This window comes from Culex pipiens, chromosome 2 (genome assembly GCF_016801865.2).
Source record: "Culex pipiens pallens isolate TS chromosome 2, TS_CPP_V2, whole genome shotgun sequence".
NCBI classification, from domain to species: Eukaryota; Metazoa; Arthropoda; class Insecta; order Diptera; family Culicidae; genus Culex; species Culex pipiens.
In genome coordinates, this window is record NC_068938.1 from 28,576,720 (window position 1) to 28,595,981 (window position 19,262).

Consider the following 19,262-nt stretch of genomic DNA (forward strand, 5'->3'; position numbering starts at 1 on the left):
TAGATCAACGACAACGTTAATATATTGACGATATATAATTATTTTGACTTTGTACACCCCCTAGGTTAGTTCTTTAATATTTCAATATTTATTTATTTTAAATATCTTTGATTATTTTAATATTTTAATTTTTTTACAACTTCAACATTTTAATCTTTAAATATTTGGAATTGTAGAATATAAGATTTTTTGGAGTTTTATAATGTTTGGAATTAGAGATTTTTAAAATTTTCTCTCTCTCCCCTCTTTTTCTATTTTCTCGCTCTTCCTGTTCCCTGCTATCTCTCTCTTCCCTTCCTCTCAATTCAACTTTTTCTCTTTCTCTCCTACCCTCTCTCCCTTTCTTTCTCTCCCATATTTTCTCACCTCTCTCTTTCCCACTTTCTCTCTACCTCTCCTACTCTCTCTCCCTCTCCTACTATCTCTCCCTCTCCTACTATCTCTCCCTCTCCTACTATCTCTCCCTCTCCTACTATCTCTCCATCTCCTACTATCTCTCCATCTCCTACTCTCTCTCCAACTATATCTCTTATCTCTCTCTTTCTTCATCTTTGCCCCTCTCACTCCCACTTTCTCTCTCTCTTACTTTCTATGTCTCTCTTCCTCTACCCTCACCCTATACGCATACATACACACACCCGCAACGTCCGCAACAAACGCATACATACACACACCCGCAACGTCCAACCAAATCACAAAAAGATAAAAATTGGTTCGTTAAACTCAAACTCGATACAATTTTTCATTCACACAATCGCCACGGTCGCACAATCCCCACGGTTGGGGTCCGTTTATACTTCCCCTTTCCAGCTCTTCCGAAAATATCCGTCCCGAGATCCGTCCTCCAGAGCACGAGAGGGAAGAGGCGACTTTTTTAATTCCGCCGGGAGTTGAAGGTTCCGTCCTCCACCTCCTCCTCTTCCACAAGCACGCGAGCCACACTTCCTCTAACAAGGATGCTCCGGGTTCCGTTCTCCGTGCAGAACCGGAGAATCACTTTTCTTCCTGCACAAAACTTACCTTGCCAAAGTTCCTAAGTTTTCAGCAGCACTGCGGAACACCAACTCACAGCCACGAAATTATTTTGTTTTGACTTGTCAAAACGTGAATCGCAATTTTAGAACTAAAAAAAATACTAAAATTTAGGAATTTTTAAGAAGTACTTTAGTGTTCTAAAAAAATCCTAAATTTTAGGAAGAAAAAAATACTAATTTTTAGGTATAATTTGACAAGCTAGAACATAAGTTCAAAAAATACTAAAAATTAGGAATTTATACCTAATGTCCGTTTTGCGTGTAGTTTGATTTGAAAAGGAAGAGTCTTCGAAATGTCCTACGAGCTGCTGCCGCTCGAGGTGCTGGAGCAGATTCTGGACAATGTGAAATTTTCCGATTTGCAGAATGCGGCGCTCGTGTGTCGTCAGTGGTGCCTCGCGGCGGAAGTGTTGATCCTGCGGAAGTCCTGCCTCACGGTGCACGATTCGCTGGGCGGAAGTCAGCTGGAGGGGTTGCGGCAGATTGGCCGGAACCATGTCACGATCTGTTTGCGGGAGTTGAACATGTGGGAGGAGATACGGCCCGCGCTGGACGTCTGCCGGCAGAAGTTTCGTCCCCGGTCGATCCGGATCAGTGGCATTTTGGCGGACCATTTGAATCGGTTCTATTGCGAGTATCGGGATTGGGTTCAGGATGTGGAGCAGGTTCGCGTTTCGCTGGACGATCGGTTCGTGTACTACTTTGAGGAACTGCCGGCCAAGTATGTGTTGAATTTTCCGAAAGCTAAGTACTTGAACTGGTACGAGTGCTTGTACGGTGCTGGAGAGAAGACCGTCACGCTGAATGCTCCAAATCTTCAGGAAGTCGTAATAGATGACAGTTTGGACGACACTTCGGTGCTGAAACTTCCTGGCTGTACGAAAATCGACAAACTCAACTGCACGTTCTACACTAAGAAGATGGAAGACATATTCGACAGTCCGTTCTCAAATCTTGTCCAACTCTGGCTGTGCATCTACAACGAACTGGAAAGCGTGGCGTTCCTCGACAATCTGTACAACCTGGTCAAACTCAACCTCTCCATCACGTACAGTAAAAACCACATGCGCGAGCTATCCTGGAAGGTCTCCGAGTCCATCTGCAAATGCCACCAGCTTAAGCACCTCCAGTACATCATCATCTACGACATTTCCCCCAATTGTACAGTTAACCTATCGAAAATAGCGCAGAACCTCGTCAACCTGCAGTCCCTGGACCTCGGCAACCTCTTCATCGAACTGACCGACCAGGTGCTCCGCTTCCCGTCCCTCAAAACGATGAAGCTGGACGGGGTAGACTTCGCCAACCAGTCCGCCAGCATCCGCTTGGACGCCCCAGCCCTCCGATCGCTCTCAATATCCGCGCGCCACCTTCGCCGCATTCACTGCATCAACGAGAGTCTCCTGCGCCAGCTGGACGCCGACCTGGAAACCCTCAAGCTCGAGGAAGCCTTCCTCGCGCACGTGGTTCCATTTCTGCAGCGATTCTCCAATGTGCGCGAGCTGACCGTCGCCAACCACAACCACCACGAGAAAAACGCCGACGATAGCTTTCCGCCCACGGTGCACCTCACGGTGGATAAGCTTTGCTTCTGCAACGTCGGCATTCGGCTGGAGTGCTTCCGGACGGTGGCCGCGTGGAGCGGCTTGAAGGTAGAAACACAAATAGTTTTTTACAATTCTTCAGAAAGTTTCAAACCACCCTCATTTTTTAGGAGCTGCACCTGGACAACTGCTTCATCGGAACCGGCGAAGAGGAGGAATCGGTGGTACTTACCAATGTGAGGCAAATGCGCGTGTCCCGCGTGCAGCTTTCGGATCCCGTGAGCAAGGAGTTTCCGATTGTGCTGCGGGGGAGCGAACCGGTGCCGTTCGATGATTACGACTCGGAGATTTACTTCAGCAATTGTTGAGGGGTTTTTGGGCGGGATGAGAAGTTTTTATTTATACTTGTTTGCAAGATTTAATTATTCAAGCAAACTCTAGCATTTCAGTTGATTGACAATTGATAAAATTTACAAGTGCATATAATATTTAAACTGAAAAGTTAAATTAACTCGGTGACATAAATTTAAGTTAAAAATATATTATTTAGTCTGATCAATCAGACATTCAATTGGAAAAACAATCGTTTTTGTTGAAAATTGAGAAAATTGGTCATCATTAGATGATAACAGTTCTGAAGACCAAACTGACCAACATGAATCGAATATTTAATTCTCTACTCTATTTTGATTAACGTTTATCCTATGAGAGATGCTTTCGATTTTATTTTATGGATCTTTGAAATAAATGAAATCCCTATCAAACCCACCGTGTCAACCCGAACGACGCCGTTTGTTTACCAAAAATGAACTCCTTGAGGGGGGTGGCGTTCATTCGGCCAGTGATGCCAGTCATCCATTCGGAATCAATTTTTATGGCAAAGTGGGTGGGAGAAGTCGACGCCAACATTTCAAAAAGCATCATGTACACACCATGCGTTTTGAGAAAAACGCATTTGAATGTTGAGCATCCATTTTCAATTCCCATTTTAATATAAAAGCAAAATAAGATGTTCTAATAATAACAAACGATGAAAAACGTTGCTTTTATTGATACTTGATCATCCAAATTCAATAAAACATCATTTCCGTAATTTTATTTGAGTAAAACAAACATAACTCCTTTTGAAATCAACAACGTCGATATCACCCTGCTGTCATTGAGGGGGGCGCTTTGTTATGATTCGTTTTTCTTCGCCGAATGTACATGGCGCTTTGTTCATGTAGCTTTTTTTCCGTCACGAGGTTCATGTAGTCTTTTGTTTGACAGGTTGACAGGGCTATATAAACAGGGGCTGCTGATGGCAGAGATTTTGTTTATGTTACTTTATTTAAAATCATGATTAAACAGACTTTACTGAAGTAACTTTTGCTCATTTTTGGTGGAGAGGTAGTTTATTAGGAGTACTTTCAGAATATGCAATAACCCAGAAAGTGTCAAAATGTACATGATGCCTTTTGAAATGTTACCGTCGAAGTGTCAACCCAAATGCAGAGTTGACATCACCGTTCGCCACTTGTAAATAATTCAATTAAAAACAAAGAACCAACTCTGCTGGCAGCAAGTCGACTGTGCGGAAGCAGCTTAAGTAGCTTCCACTAGCTGTGGTGTTTAATCTAGTTGTGTGTGATGATAGTTTTCGCCTTGTGATAGTTGAGAGTATTGCGTGCTACGAAGAAAGTCATCGTCAATTCGAAAAGTAAGTGTTTTATTGTAATACAAATAGGAACACAACATTTACAATTCAATTTAATTTTAGTGCGTTCCGCCATCGTCGGACACCGTGTCTCGGTGGAGACCCTGAATGTGGCCACGAGTGGGGGTGGGTCCGTCGAGGACGATCCGGACAGCACGGTGGAGGCTTTCGAGCAAAGTACGTTGACCATTAAAGCCAATGTCCAGCAAGGTAGTGGTGCTCTACTCTTCTACTGTGAAACATAATAGTTTTGCCTGTTTTGTTGTTTTGTTCTGTGAGTCCGCTTGAGAGTGGTTTGAGTCATAGCGCTTGTTGCAGTTTTTTTTCCTGCTGTTGCACCTGGTGCTTATTTTTTACCTCCATCGTATTGAATTGATTGAGTCATGAGACTTGATGGTTTTCAGGGTGTTTGTGCGGTACCCTCTCTGCTGTTTACCCGTGTCGAAGTAGGTTTTAGAGTCAGCACAAAGCTAATATTGTGGTGTGGTTCTGTTTTTGTTGTTGTGCATGTGTGTTAGTTGCAGTACTTTGATAAGCCGCCCCTATCGAATGAAAATTGATAGATCTATAATATGACCTAATTGCTGCTTATTAGATTAAGCTGTAATCGTACTGTAATAATGTAAACCAGCATAGTTTAGTAATAGATAATAGTAGTCTAGTGGGATTATTCGATGAACTCCTTCATTATATTGTGCGTTAAAATTATATTCAGTTGTTTCGTTTAAATTTTGAATGAAATTGATGTTAACTTAAATCTAACCGTCCAGCGTGTACCGTCTGTGTATTTTTGGATGCGTTGTATGGGAACTCGTGCATGGAGAAATCCGAACAGGTTGGCGGCTGCTTGGGAGGATTTTCAGTGCGCGCTAGATTTTCATTGAGAGCTCCATGGATACGAATGCGCTTGGCTGTTCCATGATTCCAAGGCGATTTGGCGTGTTCGCTCAAATATTTTAGTAAAACTTTTTTAATTGTTATACAGTCGACTCTCTGGTTGTCAATATCCAAGGGACCGTCGAGGAAGAGAATCATCAGTTTACAGAACGATGCAAAATGAAGACTCGATTGAAAATATGTTTTTCTTGATACCCAGCTATGGGAGAGAATCATGGCAACGTCCAGCAAACAAAAACAAGCTAATGTCAAACACCCTTCAAAGCTTCGTTTCGCAAAGAAAAATGTCTATGCAAGCCATGAGATAGTGAAAATATTGACAACCGGAAGAGATTTTTAAAGCAAACAGAATCCAAGGGATCGTCGAGGAAGAGATCCTTCAAGCAAGAGAAAATATCGAGGAATAAAGACAATCGAAGTATGCAGTTTGAAGGGACTGAAGAATTCATCGATAGATGAAGAATTATTGATATCGAGAAGATCGAGAGCCAGAGAGTCGACTGTAAATAGTAGAACGGCATGTTGCTTCCAAAAAGCGTTTTTATCTTAAATAAAGTAATAAATAGCTCTGTTAAAAGTGAGCAAGCAAGTTCATCGAAAGATTTGCAAAATAATTTGGAAGAAAATATTGATCCTTGCACTGTAACTTGGATTTAGCCCGCACTTTTTTCTCGCACTTTTGACGACAAGAGTTCAAAAAGCTAGGCAACCACGTTTTGTTTATTTACATTTCCAGTCGCAGTTTCCACCAAACAGAACTTTTAGCACTTTAAAAGTGCGATTGACAGGTGAAAACGAACGAGCAACCTCGGCTCGCTTTGATCGTTTTTGAGGAAAATTTAAATTTCCCAAGGCAGTTTGACAAGTCGCAATAGTGCGATCGATAGCAATAATATAGTGCGAAGTCCAAGTTAGTGGGAATTGCGCAATAGAACGAAATCTTTTAACCTACCAAGCATACAATAATTTCCTTTACATGTTACTTGTACAAAAACAAAAATCAAAACAAAGCTTAAATAGTTATCGAGGTTTTTAAGCGAAGATGGCGTTCGAATGGTGAACGTCCGAAATGTCAAAATCGCGCAGCAGCACCAACATTAGAAATAAAATGTGGCTGTCATGCCATTGGACACTTTCTTCGTAATGTTGGTACCACTGCGTGATTTTGACATTTCGGGCGTTCACCTTTCGTACGCCATTTTCGCTTAAAAACCTGGATACTGTCTACTTGGTTTGAATTCTTGAGTTTTGATCGTTCAAATTTTTTTTCGGAAAATTTTACAAAGTTATGTTTTTTTTTATTTTATGGATTTGTATTGAGATATGAGATGCAGTAAAATAACAAAAAATCTCAGATTTTTTATACTTAACCATGTCAATTATTTTTTATTTGTGGCTATCAATTCAAAATTTGTTATATGCTTAAAAAGCCCATTTTGAAAATCAATGCAAAAATAAAGGTTAAACGAGTTTTTGTTAAATGAAAAATTTAATTTTTATCGATATTATTTTTTTTCCTTCTAGTTTTTTAGGGAAATTTTGAAGAGAAACGAAAAATACAATTTTTTATGGCCTAATTGTTTTAGTCAGGAAACTAGAGCACATGATTCAGGATTAGAATGGTCAACATCCGGAATGTTTGCTTAGTGAGATTAGAAAATAATGAATAGTCTTTGCTCTAATCTAATCCAATGGAACATAAGCAAAGTCATTCTAAAGAAAATTCCAGGGAAAAACTTGTGGTTGTATTACGCCTCATGTTTTGATTTAGTTTTTTTTATTTACAAATCAAGCTTATTATAAAAAAACTACAATGTAAAAAGCATTACAATTTTACACTTCTTAAAGAAAAATCATTGCTGTAATTTGAAAACGTTACTATTTCAATAAAAATTATGTGATCAACAATATTGCTAAATCATCTAATTTCTCTTTATTATGTATAAAAGATATTGCCTTCCTCACCTTACTGAGGGAAGGCTATAAAATCACTCGAAAAATGAACTTCTTAATTCGACCTCGTAGACCCACCTTCACGTGTACATATCGCCTCAGAATCATGTTCTGAGCAAATGTCTGTGTGGATGTGTGTAGGTGGGTGGACAAAAAAATTGTCACTCGATTATCTCCGGACTGGATGAACGGATTTTGACCGTATTAGTCGCATTCGATCCGTCTTAGGGTCCCATAGGTCTCTATTTAAAATCAGCAGGTTTAGTTAAGTACTTCAAAAGTTATGCAAAAAAAACGATTTTGGCGTATGTCCGGAAGATTGTAAAAAGGGTGGTTTTTGCAAGAAACCCTATCATGTTATACATTTTCAGAAAGGTATTAAAAAGACCTTTCCAATGTGTGTGTGTGTGTGTGTGATCCAATCCAATACCCGCTAACCGGTAGCGAAATTATGGGAAAGTATAATTTGTATCAGACTTTGTATATGCCGAATGCTGATACAACTTATCTCAGTCCCGGGTATTAGGTGGTGATAGCCCTCGCGCTGCTTCCAACGACCCATTTCAGAATGGCAGAGATCCTAGCGGCCCAATTCCGAGGTCGTTGGGCATTGTTCGGCCCCGCCTTAACATAGAAGCAAGCACCAGATAGATCCTTGATCTATCTTAAGACTCCCAATCCCTTCAGGCAAATCAGGGATCAGAGCGTATATAATATGAGAAGAATACAACATGTTTTATAACTTTTAGATGGCCGACTCGTTAGAGTCCCAGACCATCAATCCAAAGGTGTGAGTTCGAATCCCACCTGATTCTGTTTCGTTTTTGTTCATATTCAAAGTTCCAATTCCTGATTCCAAATTTCAAAGGTACCGACCGGGATTTGATCCCTGAACCTTCTGCTTGTGAGGCAGAAGCCGTAACCATTAAGCCACGGAGCCGGTGTATTAAAAAGACCTTTCCAATGAGCCCAAAACATTGAAGATCTGACAACCCTATCAAAAGTTATTAGCACTTAAGTGTTATTTATACACTTTTTGGAGGCCGGATCTCAGATATTTTAGTAAAAATGAAGTCCGGGTCCATAATGCGACCCATCGTTAGTTAGATAATCGAAAGACCTTTCAAATGAGCCAAAAACATCAAGGATCTGACAGCCCTATCAAAAGTTATTAGCACTTAAGTGTTATTTATACACTTTTTGGAGGCCGGATCTCAGATATTTCAATGAAAATGATGTCCGGGTCCATAATGCGACCCATCGTTAGTTAGATAATCGAAAGACCATTCAAATGAGCCTAAAACATCAAGTATCTAACAACCCTATCAAAAGTTATTGGCACTTAAGTGTTATTTATATACTTTTTGGAGGCCGGATCTCAGATATTTTAGTAAAAATGAAGTCCGGGTCCATAATGCGACCCATCGTTAGTTAGATAATCGAAAGACCTTTCAAATGAGCCAAAAACATCAAGGATCTGACAACCCTATCAAAAGTTATCAGCACTTAAGTGTTATTTATACACTTTTTGGAGGCCGGATTTCAGATATTTTAGTAAAAATGAAGTCCGGGTCCATAATGCGACCCATCGTTAGTTAGATAATCGAAAGACCTTTCAAATGAGCCAAAAACATCAAGGATCTGACAACCCTATCAAAAGTTATCAGCACTTAAGTGTTATTTATACACTTTTTGGAGGCCGGATCTCAGATATTTCAATGAAAATGATTTCTGGGTCCATCATGCGACCCATCGTTAGTTAGATAATCGAAAGACCATTCAAATGAGCCTAAAACATCAAGTATCTAACAACCCTATCAAAAGTTATTGGCACTTAAGTGTTATTTATATACTTTTTGGAGGCCGGATCTCAGATATTGTGATAAAAATATTGTCTGAATCTTCCATGTGAACTATCGTTGGATAGGTTTTTTTATCAGACCTTGCCGATGAGCCAGAAAAATTGAAGGTCTGCGAACCCTATCAAAAGAAATGAGTAATAAAGTTGATTTGTTAAACATGTTAAGGGAATGTTGCTATTTTTACTGAATGTATTGACTTTATGAATGTGAGGAAGGCACCAACCACCTAAAGGTGGATTAAGTAACTTTTTTTTTAAATATAATTGAGCTAAATAACTTGAAAATTACTGAAAAGATTGTTTGAACAGGTAAACATTTTGGCCACGCGTCGCCTCTAGTTTCTTTTTTTCGAATTTTGAATGCTATACCAAGTCTGTTTTCACTATAAATTTACAATCAATCATCTGCTGCAATGAACAATATCGTCAAAAATAACTTTTAAATTTGCCTTGCATTTTATTACTACTGCGCAAAAATGCCAGTTTCATAATATTATTCCGCGGCATTTCACGGTTTTTTCCTACACGCAAAATCCAGATAACACAGATCTGTGTAAAATTTGACACAGATCGCCCAAAACCTGGAATACACAGAATCTGTGTAAAAGCCTTGTACACAGATCTGTGTTCAGCCGTTGTCTGTCAAATCTGTGTAATTTTTCAACCATCAATCTGTGTAAAATTTTACACAGATCTGGGTAATTTTTATCGCACCTGGTTTTTTGCCGTTTTTATAATTAAACACGATTTTCTATTGATTTTTAAAATAAAACATCATTTATTCTCGTTTATTGACCTAATACTAGACCTAATAAATATACTAACAAAATATTTTTGGCCACATTTGATGCACTTTTGCCCGTTTTGTGACTGTCGATTATCGTAATTTTTGGGCTAGAGTTGGCTTCTCCCGATTAGCGACGAAAACAACATAACAATGACGACGAGGATGACGTCGTAAAGTGCCACCCAAGCTGGCTTCCGGAACCTGTGGCCACTTTTACTTTTACCAACAAGAATATTCCGGAAACTAAGAAAGAAAAATCAAGGTTAGGTTAGGTATTCAGAGTTTCTAGAAACATTCTTACCAGGTTCCACAAACAATCATTTCATTGGGTACTGGTTAAAGTTTGGAAGATGGCCAAAGTCTGAAATAGTAAACTAATTTCAAATAAAGAAATAACTCAATTAGAGAAATAAAACTTACCAGCTTGACGAAGAACTTTAATGGCGCCTGATAAAAAATGACAACTGTTTTTTACACAGATTTGAAAGAACGGCTTTTCAAAAATCTGTGTATTTTTTTACACAGATCTGTGTAAAAAAATTACTCAGATTATGAAAGCTAGAACTGAACAACAATCTGTGTAATTTTTTTACACAGATCTGTGTTATCTGGATTTTGCGTGTAAATTCGCGAAAAATTACTAGGCCTATAAGGCATTCTAGTCAGAAATTTACTAACACATTCAAAGTATGTTTACATTACAGCTGGACGTTTGTTTGCATCAGGTTTCCTATCTCTTTCTAGCAAAAGTTTTTTGTCCGGCGACTTCTAACTGGATTTTTTGACTGATAGCTCGATATGTCAGACAACATACTTCGCAGGGCTGTGACAGCTCGAGCTCGATGATTGTTTGCATCAGGACACCGTGACGAGAAGTTCTTAATTTTTGGGTTAAATTATATTTTTTCACTGGGCCTAGAAAGCCTTATTCATACCGCTTAATATGATTTGTATGAGTAGTTTCGGAATACGTGTTTGCTAAATCCTAGCAATTATAACAAGCATACTTTTTTCATTAGTTTCGTTTTGTAGTAATATACTTGATTATACTTATTTCGAAATTGCTTACAAAATGAACTAATTAACTCTTGTTTGATATTTAATAATCAATAATATTTTCCAGGCATCTGGCAACGTCCGTCCCGTCGCCCACTGCCAACCGGTGGCAACGTCGAGCTGTGCTTCGAAATCCCGTTCGCCCGTGTGCTTCCGTCAGACCCCGCTCCATCCTCCGATGGCGATGCTGCTGGCTCTTCCGGAACGGCTGCCACCGCCGTCGCCGTTACCACCTCCTCCACGGCCAGTGGCAAAAAATACGTCATCTACGACGTGAACGTGCGCTTGGACGGACCGGAACCGGATCCCCACCCGACGAGCATCGAGCGCCGTTACACGCACTTTTTGCGACTTTACGACGGCCTGCGGAAGCAATGTCCGCAGCTGCTGCAGGGCGTGGCCTTTCCGAAGAAGGTGCTGATGGGGAATTTTAGCGCGGAGCTGATCGGCGAACGGAGTGCGGCCTTCGAGAGCTTCCTGGACTACATTGTGACGGTGCCTTCGCTGCGTGAATCGGAGCATTTTCTAGAATTTTTACAGGGCGACGAGCTGCGGCGGGCCTGCCAGCTGCTGGACGAGCGCCGGAACGAGTTTGCGGTGCCACTGTTGGAGAGCACGTTCCGCATTTTGAACAAGATCTTCCTGGACAAGTCCAAGTGTGTGCTGTTGCTGCTGTGCCGGCTGGTGGCCGCCTGTACGACCTCGCCCATTCCGCACCCGGAGTCGGAAAAGTGGGCCGAGTTGGCGCTGCGGCGGTACGAGCACGTGTGCGACACGGATCTGCTGGTGCTGTACATTCCACTGCTGCAGACGTGTCTTCATTTGTGGTGAGATTCATAGTTTTAAAAATTGAGGAAGCTAAACTATTCAAGATTCACAAAACATTCCAGGTGGCAACGGGGTCGCGATCGGTCGCTGCTCGAGGAACGCCTCGACGAAATGGGCAAGAAGGGCATCAAAGTGAAGGGAGGGCCGACGCTGGCCCAGGCCATCCATGCGCTTGAGCCGCGAGCGGAGACTACGTGAAAGAAGGAGGGATCGTGACCATGACCGTGTGACAAGCAATAACAAAAAAACTGGATGCATTACCAAAATTGTGCACTGAAAAGTCGTTTATTAGTTTGATAAGGATAAGGTTTTTCTTCCGTTTACGAAAACTCGATTTTTGTGTTTGATGTGCCTCTCGCGTGTCGGATAAGCTCTATTCGGTGTTTTGGCTGGTCCGGAAATGACGTTGATTCGCGGAGAATTTATATGTTGAAATATATGTTAAAATAATTAGTTTAGTTATCTTTATGTGATTTTTTTTCGTAAAACGTGTCATCACAATACAATAAATTATTCATCAAATAACATAACCTACTAAACAGAACATCAAATAAACGTTGCTTCAGCTCTCAGAAAAAATAAAAAACAACGCCATGATTGCAAATAGCAGTTTGTATGACAAGCAGGTCCACAGCATGTGCTGGCTCGATTGTTATCATATCAATTTTTAAATGCAATTGTAGTTTGTAGTATTTGGTAATATATGCATAACGGTACAAATAAACTGAATTGAATGTGTTTTCAATGTTTTATATCACAGAAGTCTTTCAAAACCTCATGCTTTTTTTTTTTTTTTTTTTTTCATAAAATTATTTTTATTAGGTCCTTTTCGGTACTGGGACCTGGTTAGGACCGAGTCGGCTTTTGTAATTACATTTGGCTTAATAATTACAGAGGATCTTGTGTGTAAATGTTAGTGGGAGGGGAGCCGATTACCCGCGGCCTACTCGGGGTTAGTAGGGAAGGGATTGATGTTAAAGACAAAGCGTGGGAAGGGAAGGGGGATTGTGTGGGGGTCTTGGTTGGCTCTGCTGGCCTTTGCGTTTTGTCCTCAGCCGCAACTCGGTGTCCAGCTGCTGGGGCGTTCTTGCTTTGCTTCCGGTGCAATCCAGAAACGACGGCTTTGTGCGAAGGCGAGTTATACTAAACCTCATGCTTCTAGGTTAACGATAATTGAAACATAAAGCAGTTTCATTTAGTTTTTTTTTTTTGCCAGATTACGTATTATAAAATCTTCTTAATTTTTTTTAAGGGAACACATAACATATTTTAAATCAGAATTCAGGATGAAATATAAGCTTATGCAACAAGTTTCATAACAGAGTTGGATAAATACGACAAATGCTGAAAAATCCTAGTTTTATTTCATCACCGCTATTTTGCCGCCATCTTGGATTACTTTAGAGTAGTTGAAAGGTCATACTAAAGCTAAACAATTAAAAATAAGGCAGCGAAAAAAAAATATTTTTTTTCGTGATTCGATTATCCGAAGTGAAATTTTGCCAAGGACTTCGGATAATCGAGTCTGTACTGTAGTTCCATAAAAAAAACTTTTCCCAAAGGAGTTGCAGATTTTTTAAGAGCTTCCTATTATTTTGGGCAGTTTGTTACTAGTAACTTACTACAGAAGAACAGTTCATGGGTTTACAGTTGTCAAAATATTTGTATGCCTTTTTTTTCTTTTCTGATCTTATTTTTTTATAAATTGACTGAAAATTTTATATTAAAAAAAGTTTTTCTAAATTTCAAACGATTTTTTGGAGCATTTATTGAAGGCAATGGAATCTCTTCAAATTGTGGGAAACTTTCTTAGTCGGTCTACGTAATTTTAATATTTTTTTTGTAGCAGAATGTGTTTCCTAATTCTTTTAAGACTGTGGGAAAATTTTGTTTAATTTTTACAAGATCGTAAATTTTGCATCAACATTACTTTTCAAAACAATTGCATTGAATAAGAGCTTTCAAAGCAGATTTTTTCAAATTGTTCAAAAATTAAAATTATTCTAATATTGGCATTTTGCTGGTATTGCGGAGGTTTGGTAATACCAAAATTTGGAATTTCGTTTAGTCATAATATTTGACTGCAGTGGCGGTGAGGTTTGCCGTGGAGCAATTCCAGCCCAAAACTAGATTTTGCCTTCCTCACTTTACTGAGGAAAGGCTATAAAATCACTCGAAAAACGAACTTTTTAGTTAGACTTCCTAGACCTACCTTAATTTGTACATATCGACTCAGAATCACCAGCTGAGAAAATGTCTGTGTGTTTGGCTGTATGTAGACATGTGTACCAAATCAATGTCACTGGAATATCTTGTCACAGGCTCAACCGATTTTGGCAGGAATGGTTTTAATCGATCCGTCTTAACGTCCCCTAAGTTGCTATTTAAATTCATGCAGTTTTCTCATGTATTTAAAAAGTTATGTTAAAAAAAAAAACTGTTTCATATTAAATTAAAATTATGGTAAAAAGGGTGGGTTTTTCATAAAACCCTCACATGTTCTATATTTATAGAAAGCATATGAGAAGACCTTTCTTGTGGATTAAGAATTTTCAAGATCTGACTTACCTATCTAAAATTACAAGCAGTTTAAAAAATGGTCTGAATTTACATAACCTCAAATCCAGAGTTTTTTTTGAAAAGGACCTATAAGCTATTGTCTTTCATATGTTTATAGGACCTAATCAAAAAAAACTCTAGAAATGATCCCTTCTGATCGCCACGAAAAAAGCCTTGTAGAGGGATGCCATTTTCCTGAAAGGTGGTGTCTGTATAATCTTAACAAAAAGTCTGTAGGAAGTCTGTTTTTTTTTTTTACTCGTCACTTATTTTTATTAGGACCTCTTAGGTGCTGCCATAAACCATGTGGACACTTTAGGGGATTGTAATCACTCTATAAATGAGAGGAAGGCATAAACCACCTAAAGGTGGATTAAGTTACGTTTTTTTGGTACTTTTTACCTCGACCCTCTGGACCCTCTCCGATTCCAAAAAATGCAAAAAAAACCTAAACAAATGGCTAAAACCTTTGTTTTTCATTTTTTTTTTAATTTTTAAATCCTCTGTATCTCTACATGGATTGGAATTCGGATAATCAATATCGAGACTTAATTGTAAAATTGTATAGAGAATCGATCCCCGTGATCGGAAATGGAAATTTTGACGTTATGACCACTTTTGAAAAAGAAAAAACAGTTAAATAAATGATTTTTGTTTTTTTCCTAGGAGAGACATTATGAGACAGAGAGGCACACAAATAATTCTAAATTTTCAAATCAGGCTTATTTTTTTAAGAGGTCTACAAATAGATAATAATAATTACATAATTCAAACAGAATTATATTTTTTTTTGAAATATATTCATTGAAAAATCAGCAAATTTCGCAAAAGTTTTATTTTAACTTTAAAAATCGGATCTATTGGAAACTATTGTTTCCGAAATATCGTCAGTTGAAAATTACAGACTAATTAGGTGACACTAAGAAAAAATATTTTTTATCGGTTCGAATTCGAATTCGAAAAAAAAAGCAAAGCAATCCACTTTAACGACCCCCGGGTCTTTTGTGTGCTCAGTTGCAAGTTTCTGCTCATTTCTAGGCGTCCGAAGGTTATGTGTGGTGAGTCACCCATAGCCTCTTTTACGCAAATGGACCGACGTTTTACTTCCCCATCCGATAGAAGGCGTGATCAGGCAAATCTCGTCTCGAAAAATGCCACCGGGTCCGTCTGGGATTGAACCCAGGCCATACTGGGGTTTAGAGGCTACCACGCTAACCACTAAACCACCGAACCCGGCATCGAATTCGAATTGAGGCTGAATTTAAGAAACTAATTGTCTGATTTTAAAATCCTCAAAGTAATGTTTTGCAAAAACATTTTTTACGGGGGTGCTTTTTTATAAAAGTCTTTTTTATAATGCAAAAAAACGAACAGAAATCTTTATTTTTTACTTAAAAGTAGCTGTTTCTTGAAAACGGTACACTTTATCAAAAAAATAAATTGTCCATGTTTTCGATACTTAGCTGCTGAACGCTGATGATGACACCGAGATTCACCGGCTGAAGGACCGAACTGCCCTCATCCAACACAGCATCGAGGAGCAACACCGTTTCGCGCTGGAGAAGACCGAGATCCTGGACCAACATCGAGCCAAACCTGCCCTGGAAATTCTAGAAATGTGTCATATTTTCACTACGCATCAAACTGTCAACAAAAGGAGTGATGTTGAAGGTTTGAGTTCGATTTATGGTGGAATTTTGCATTTGGTAAAAACGAAGAAACGAAAGCCAAAACCAAAACAAAACACGAATGTCAGGGAAGAAGAGCAGGATTAGTACTGTTCATCTAGATAACATCCAGCAGTACCCACACGACCTTGCATGCAAGTTGCATGCAAAGTTTTGTCTGTCTAGTTTTTCTATTTGTCGGTTAGTCTTGAGGTGATATTGCTCCGTGTTCGTTGTTGATCGAAGATCTAGCTGTTTTGGCGCTCCAGAACAGTAATTATGTTAGTTTTTTCCACTTTTTGCAACTATCTAAACACATTTTCTGGTCATGTTCACAGCACCTTTTGATGCTACCTTCCCTGACAAATGCAGCTTTAGCTGAAAAGCCCCCGGACATGAAAACTGTATTTTCTGTAAGATTTGTATTATTGTGACTTGATGATTTTCGTATTGCTATGTTTTTGTTAATGTCCCTACAGAATCCCCTGAAGAAGACCGCATATCGCGTCGAAACGTCGGAATAAAGAAAAAACTACAAGTTTTTGAATTTGTCTCTGACTGCTGAGCCGAAAAACAACCTAATTGTGTAATACAGTCGAGAACAACGCTTCACTTAAAATAACAACTGAAAAATTGCTTTTTTTACATACAATATGCAGGAACAAAGTTTTATCCAAATAAAAATATAAAAGGAATATTAGATTTGCGAAAATACACAGAATTTATCTAATGCCTTGACTAATGTAGTTTTATTGACTAACCCTTTCAGGCTTGTTGGGTCATATATGACCCAAAAATCAGAATTTCCAAAACTTGCCTATAATTTCGTATGCCGATGCCCAGTTCAAATGATTCAAAAAAAAATACTTTTCGTTTTTATCGTTATCATTGCTTTGTTCTATCAATTTCCTCTATAAAATAACTGAATGACTGGCACGAGAGGGCAATAAAGAGAAAAATATCTAATCCGATGAAAAGCTTATCACTTTCGGGGTTGCAGTATCAACGCAAAATTAAGCCTCAATTCGACTGGACGGATTTGCTGCCATGGTGCTTACTCAACGTTGCACATTTTGCCTTGGCGTCAGTCACAAAGTCAGTGTTCTACCTCCTTCAACAAATTTAAGGTTCTATTCCTACCTCATGCAACGACTGCCCAGCCGTCTGCAGTTCGTCTATACGTTACGTTCTGATTATTCTCAACGGCTGGGCAATGTTTCGTTTCCACCTCGATATGCCATCTATTAATACCTTGAACTTGATTTGATTTCCTGCCCCTGCCAGCTAGAGTATCACGATTGAACATTTTTTCGCACTTCCACAAAGTGGGCACGTTTTGGCTCACCCACCTGTTGCTCTACCAGCTTCGACCTGAAATCAATCACGACCGACCGAATGCCATTAGCACTCTTCGTCTATGTCGTCTATGCTATAAGTTGAGGCATAAATGGGGAAGGAAAGTTAAACGACTCATAACGACGTTAGAAAAGTTTAATTTTGCCAATTGTGTCCCTGATACTGGCTGCCGGTTCCGGAGTTTCTCGTGCGTGTAGGGGTGTTAGAATTGATACAAAATTTAAGAAGAAGTTGATTTTGTCTCATTGTGTACAATTTTATTTTGCGATTCTAGACATAAATGTAAAAATTGAAATTTGGTTAAAAAACATTCCAAAAACACATTTTCTGAAAAAAAACTGTATTTTATCGGGTGGAAATAAATCATGGAAGTAGCACATCCCTATCAACCCACCAGCAGATTTTCCGGTTCAACTTTTGCGCTATCTTTCCTCGATGGGGATCCTCCGTTTGCTTGGGGAAAGCGTTGATAACGAACCTTGAAGGAGCATCCTTTCCTGGCCACTACACTCGTTTCATTCACAAAAGACGCAAATCTAGCACCATAGAAAGGAAATTGTGTTGACTCAGTTTACCCTGCGGGAGGGTTCAAATCATGCTGTTGTTGTGTACAATTTTAGACAAATTTCCGGTTGACCTAGCAAGAACAACTTGTTGAATGCTGACGTTTCAAATTGAATTTGAGAATCAGTCAACTCAACATTTCCACAAAATTCAACTTTTCCCACATTGTAGCAGCGAAATCATTTCCATTATTTACACAACGTTTCGTTTGTGGAGAAAAAAGAAACGGATAATCCGTCCCACTGCTGCCATCATCAACTCCTCATTCAACAAGTGGTCTGCTTCCGGTTTCCTCTGCCCTCGCCTTTCCTTTACAGAACACGAAGAAATGCTCCAAGAAAGCATTATTCCTTGCGCCCGCATGCTACTACTCAACATTGTCGTTGCCACTCTGGGGAAAACGAAGGAAAAATCGTCTTTCTGGGGGTGGGATGCTGCGTAGAGAACTTGAATCAGCAAAGCTAGCAGGAAGAATGGCGCGATAAAAGCTTTTCTTTGCCTTCGCCTCGTGCGTTTCGTATGATGTCAGTGATTTATTCTACGGTTCGTGAAGGTGGTTGAATTGCAATGTGGGCTCTTCTAGGGGGTATAAAGAGGGTGAATTAATGTCTATCTGAAGTGCGATTCGTTTTCAAGTGTTTTTCGGAGGAGATAACAGAAGTCGATAAATGCGTTTGAGGAACACTTCAGTAGTTTTTGTTTCATTTAGTTGATTTGTAGTAGATAAGATGTTAGTTGTAATGTTTTGGGAAAGAGGATTATGAAATACTCGTACCCCTACAAATTTCCTAAAACGGTATTTAAATTAACTACTTATATCCAAAATGATTTGAATTTTCAACTAATCGATCCCTTAAAAATCACCAAGCAATTAGCCTAATTACCCAAATCGCTTGAAACTCAAGCCACATTGTCTTTCATTCACGAACCTCACCCCAACCCCTAACCGCCAGCTCCACAGAACAACGATATAAACACTTGAGCGGGATTTCTGATTTTATCCCTCATTTCCACTTCATTCATATGTATTATGTGTGCTCGTGCCCTCCACCCCCCTCAACTCAAACTGACTGACTTACTGAATAACTACCCTCTGGAGGGATGAAAGCTTTTCCGATTCACACCCCAGACCCAAACCCTCCCCCACCCATTCTGACCGTGAAGACCTACATCGTCGTGGACATTGAGATGTGGTTTAGTGGTGGTATTGTTGTTGTGGTTTGTTCGTGAATTCTCGCAGAAATCAAAGTGATTCTCCCTCTCGCACAGTGTATGAAGTAAGTGCACTTAACACACTGGGAGTGTCGGGCGAAAATAAATATTTTTTACTATTGAGTAAATGCAGATATCAATACATGAAAAAGTTATTTTTAATGCTGAACTGGGAAATTTCGTTACAAAAAAAAAAATGTAGGGGAGTTTGGGGTAATATGGACAGTGGGGGTAATTTGGACACCCCT

The 19,262-nt window shown here is 39.4% G+C and overlaps 2 protein-coding genes across 4 annotated transcripts; both read left to right on the plus strand.

Moving 5' to 3' along the window:
* The first annotated feature begins 969 nt into the window (after positions 1-969).
* LOC120415527 (uncharacterized) lies at positions 970-3,001 on the plus strand. The gene is made up of 2 exons (XM_039577084.2): positions 970-2,686; positions 2,749-3,001. The coding sequence occupies exons 1-2, from the start codon at positions 1,328-1,330 to the stop codon at positions 2,944-2,946; spliced, it is 1,557 nt and encodes a 518-aa protein (XP_039433018.1). The 5' UTR covers positions 970-1,327; the 3' UTR covers positions 2,947-3,001.
* A 1,090-nt stretch (positions 3,002-4,091) lies between these two features.
* Positions 4,092-12,381, plus strand: LOC120415568 (sorting nexin-21). 3 transcript variants are annotated; one of them, XM_039577146.2, is made up of 4 exons: positions 4,092-4,277; positions 4,338-4,487; positions 10,896-11,655; positions 11,719-12,381. In XM_039577146.2, coding segments are annotated over exons 1-4 (1,047 nt in total). In that variant the 5' UTR covers positions 4,092-4,276; the 3' UTR covers positions 11,855-12,381. The 3 variants fall into 3 exon arrangements, with proteins under 3 accessions (XP_039433080.1, XP_039433081.1, XP_039433082.1); XM_039577147.2 differs by having other exon boundaries at positions 4,094-4,277; positions 4,338-4,484; XM_039577148.2 differs by having other exon boundaries at positions 4,098-4,277; positions 4,338-4,451.
* Positions 12,382-19,262: the final 6,881 nt, after the last annotated feature.